Below are 4061 nucleotides of genomic sequence, written 5' to 3'. Positions count from 1 at the left end.
TTAGCAGCAGCACGTGGTCCGCCAGATCGCTTGCCAATGACCAATTATCCAGAGTGGTGTAAGTAGAGCAGGAAAATGCCAATAAGCACAGTACATGGCACGGTATGTTGATTAGGAAGCGAGGGTTGGTCCTTGTTCGTCAATTTTAATTGGATTCGTCACGGTGAATATTACATATTTGGAGATAGTATTAAACAGGATTAAACAGGATTAAACATAAATTTGTCAATGAGAGCCCTAACACTCACGTCTTGACTATACATCAATATAATAGAAATAAATAAATAAATAATGTGCAAGAGTTTTCTTAAAATAAAAATTTAAAAATCATAAAAATTTAACTTCGTCACATCTTTTGTTGAAAGAGAAACAAGAGCAAATAAAATAATTTAATTCCCATGAACATGTTCCAAAATGCTATGATATGGTGATCGTGATATGAAATGAAATGAAGCTCGACTTGACCGTCACGTGTCCGCAGAGGAGTTCTGTTGAGGTGTAGCGGGGACTTTACAGCTGAACTTCAGCAGATCCTTCTTAGTGACTTCCTTCTTCGGGAAACGCCTGTTGTTTGCTCTCACCAAGAACCTCGCTGTAGTATACATTATAGTAGTATACATAGTAGTATTAATAGTATACACCCCTGCTCCGCCGCCCCCTCTTCCTACACCCCTGCTTAGCGGCCGATGAACAGTCCCAATCTGGGGGAAGTAAAGTTGGGAGACTTAAAGTTTAATACAATTAAACGCGAGATTTGTCAAAGAATTTTGATAATCGGGCAAAAATGTTATCTTTCAAAAAGACAATAGTCTTCTCGTAATTTTGTCCTGTAATTTTGTCAGATTATAATGCTCTAACAATTTGAACTGCTCGAATGGAGTTAATTCTTCATTCGGTCGTTTCAGTGTTGCTTAAAATAAGATCCCACTGCACTTTTTGTTTGACCAAGATGAAGTTCAACTTTACATGGAAACAAATGATAAGTGCGGTAGCTGCTGGAATATTCTTGATTATTTGCGGTGGGATAGCTTTTCAGACATTTATCTCCAAGTTTGAGGGAAATTTCACCTCATCTACTTCTAGATACGAATTTAGGATTCAACGTAACGTTCAAGTCGTCGGAGGTAAAACTTTGATTGTAAACACTGTAAACGGCAAGGTGCAGGGACCCGCGATTAACGTGAGAAGAGGAGAAACGCTGTCCGTTCTACTGACAAACGACCTACTGGACCACGGAGTAAGTCTTCACTGGCACGGGTTTGAGATGAGAGGGGTCCAGCACTACGACGGGGTGGTGGGGCTAACCCAGTGTGCTGTGGCACCTGGGGAGAGCTTTCTTTATGAGTTTGTAGTGGATGAAGAACCAGGGACGTATTGGTGGCATGGACACTCCAGCATGGTGCCTGTTGGGCACGACTTTGTGCGAGGACCTCTCATTGTACATCCAGCTAGTTGGAGCACTGATGGGAACGAAAGAACACTTTTCTTCCAAGATTTATATCCCAATTTCATTGGCTATGATCACCCTCTAACTATGGGAGGTCTTGTCCGAAGTCCCATCCCAGATCTTGAGGGTTTTCACAGTGGTGCCATAGGGTGGACATCAGGACTATTGAACGGAGATGCTCAACCTACAGTAGATGTTCAGAATGGGAAGTATCTGTTTAGGATTATCAATGGAGGGGGTATATTTTCCTACTTTTTCAGTGTTGATGGACACAAACTCACAGTGGTAGGAACAGATGGTGGGCCAGTGGAACCTTACGAAACGGATGTGATCATGATTAGCACTGGAGAAAGGTACGATGTCCAGATTAACTTCAACATAACTGAACCCCACCAGAATGTTTGGATTCGTGCAATGACTCCTTCTGCTGAACAGAAGAAGGGGATTTTGGGCGTTCTCCGGATCCGCACCAACCACAATATTCTGTATCGCGAAGACTCACCAGAAACAGAGCTGGTGGATATGACCAAAGCCAAGATTTTGAACTGTGATATGTTCAAGATGCCACAGTTTGACTGTAATTCGGTGACAAGTCTTATCTCGACTGTTAAAAGAGTGCAACTACCAGAATCAGAGACTCATATAGCAGACTTCCTGTTCCAATTTGTTCCCCAGTACGGTCACCTATGGTCAATAGACCACGGAATTTGGAAACAAAACGTTCTACCTCGCAAAGCAATGATTGCAGACACTTTCAATCCAGCAAAAGATCTTCACCCAAACTCTGATGTCCTGACTCTGCCTCTAAACAAATCAGTAACTCTTGTCATACGCTCCGTCACGGCATTCCCTCACCCGATACACCTTCACGGCCACAAGTTTGAAGTACTGGAGGTAGCTACAAGACTAAAAAAGGATTGTCCAGATGGCAGATGTGACCTGCCTGATTTGGAGAAAGTGTTTTCCACTAATATTACAGATCTGAGTACACGACCAAGACAAGGAGTTCTAAAAGACACCGTGATAGTCCCAGTTGGGGGAGCCATCGCCATCAGGTTCAACACAGACAACCCCGGTGTGTGGTTCCTGCACTGCCACCTGGACCAGCACATGGAGGACGGACAGGGCTTCATTGTACACGAGGGAGGATACACCCAGTCAACGACAACATTCCCTTCTGACTATCCTTCCTGCGACTACGAGGGTAAACTGCAACACTTGGAGGCTGCGGATTGTAACTGTTACGAGGACACTAGTTTGGATGAGAGGTGGAGGATGAAGAACACCATGAAATGCAGTAAACCTCATCTGTGTAGACATATTGGGTAGAGCATTTATACAATATTGATTGTTGGTCCATGCAATATTAGCCGTTATGCGTTAGTAATACACTTATAGACAGGGACAAAAGTGAAAAGGATTTCGCGATTATTTTGGCCAAAAATCGCGGTACCGCGAAATTTAACAGGCTATACATTAAACTATACATAAAATTTGTCGCGGAGAATGGGAAATTTCGCGATTTCGTACATGCCGCAAAATCCTTTTGTCCCTGCTAATAGACGTCCTTGAGCGACATTGAAGCAATTATCGGCGGTTTACCAAGTCGCCTCTCAGTTTTTGTTGACCGTGACCACAGCATTTTAACTTTTACGTTTTTTAATCATTTTATTCAGATTGAAATTTATTTTTTTCAAATTTAATTTATTGCATTGTACATTACTAGCTTTTAAGCATTTATATGCCGGCCCTCTAAGATATTTTATGGCAATGTAAGAGTTTCAATCGACCAATTATTATATATGCAGACCCTCAAAGAAATGCGATAGCATTTGATAATGTGAATTTTGATAATAATTGATTTTATTTTTATCACTATAATTTGTAAGAATTGTGAATTACGTTTATTATAGTGATATATTAAATGAGACAGTTTCAATTTTACTAATTTCAATCTTTCAAAGTATCGATCTACAGCCTAGCAGCGCTTCTACTAAATCGCTCGCCCAAATTTTAAAAACATTCTTGTGCACATGCATTGTGAAATTTTTTTGTATCACGTGGTGACCCCCACTGTCGCTTCACTATAGTAGAGTTTCTACGCGATACAGGGGGAGCCGCGCACTCGTGCGCGGCGGGTCATACAACGTATGACAAAAATTTTTGGGCGAGCGAATTAGTAAATAAGCCGCCTAGCAGTGGCCAGTGGCCAGTAGTTGATAAAAATTATACTGTATACTGCAAACTGTAATAAGATTGGATTGTAATGAGATTGGATTGCATTGAGGGAAGCCGTCATTAAATATAATGACACACAAGATTGCTCTAACCAGAGCCCTCTCACTTGCAGTAGCGCGCGACCGCCGAAGGTGTGAAACAAGCGCGTCACGCAGTACGCGTATACACATGGCTATGTGAAATACTAAAACGAAACTCACTAATCATTCCTTAACAGGTGATACTCGTAAAATATTTGTTCCACCGTTACGTCGACGAATCCAACTCGGCGCGCGTCCTGGTAGGTTGTAAACCTACAAATCATTCCAAAAAAGTGTAACAAATTTGGTATGTAATGCATAATGGCACAGTTTATATTTCCGCCGAAAGCACACTC

The 4061-nt window shown here is 41.7% G+C and overlaps 1 protein-coding gene across 1 annotated transcript; it reads left to right on the top strand.

Moving 5' to 3' along the window:
- Nucleotides 1-949: 949 nt before the first annotated feature.
- Nucleotides 950-2956, top strand: LOC134820148 (uncharacterized). The gene has a single exon (XM_063830370.1). It carries the CDS (start codon nucleotides 950-952, stop codon nucleotides 2774-2776), a length of 1827 nt encoding a protein of 608 aa, XP_063686440.1. The 3' UTR covers nucleotides 2777-2956.
- The last annotated feature ends 1105 nt before the right edge of the window (nucleotides 2957-4061 follow it).

The sequence above is a fragment of the Bolinopsis microptera genome, chromosome 8, assembly GCF_026151205.1.
Source record: "Bolinopsis microptera isolate Bmic1 chromosome 8, MBARI_Bmic_1.0, whole genome shotgun sequence".
Taxonomy (NCBI): domain Eukaryota; kingdom Metazoa; phylum Ctenophora; class Tentaculata; order Lobata; family Bolinopsidae; genus Bolinopsis; species Bolinopsis microptera.
The sequence above is the reverse complement of the archived record's forward strand: the minus strand, read 5'-3'. Positions and strand labels throughout refer to the sequence as shown.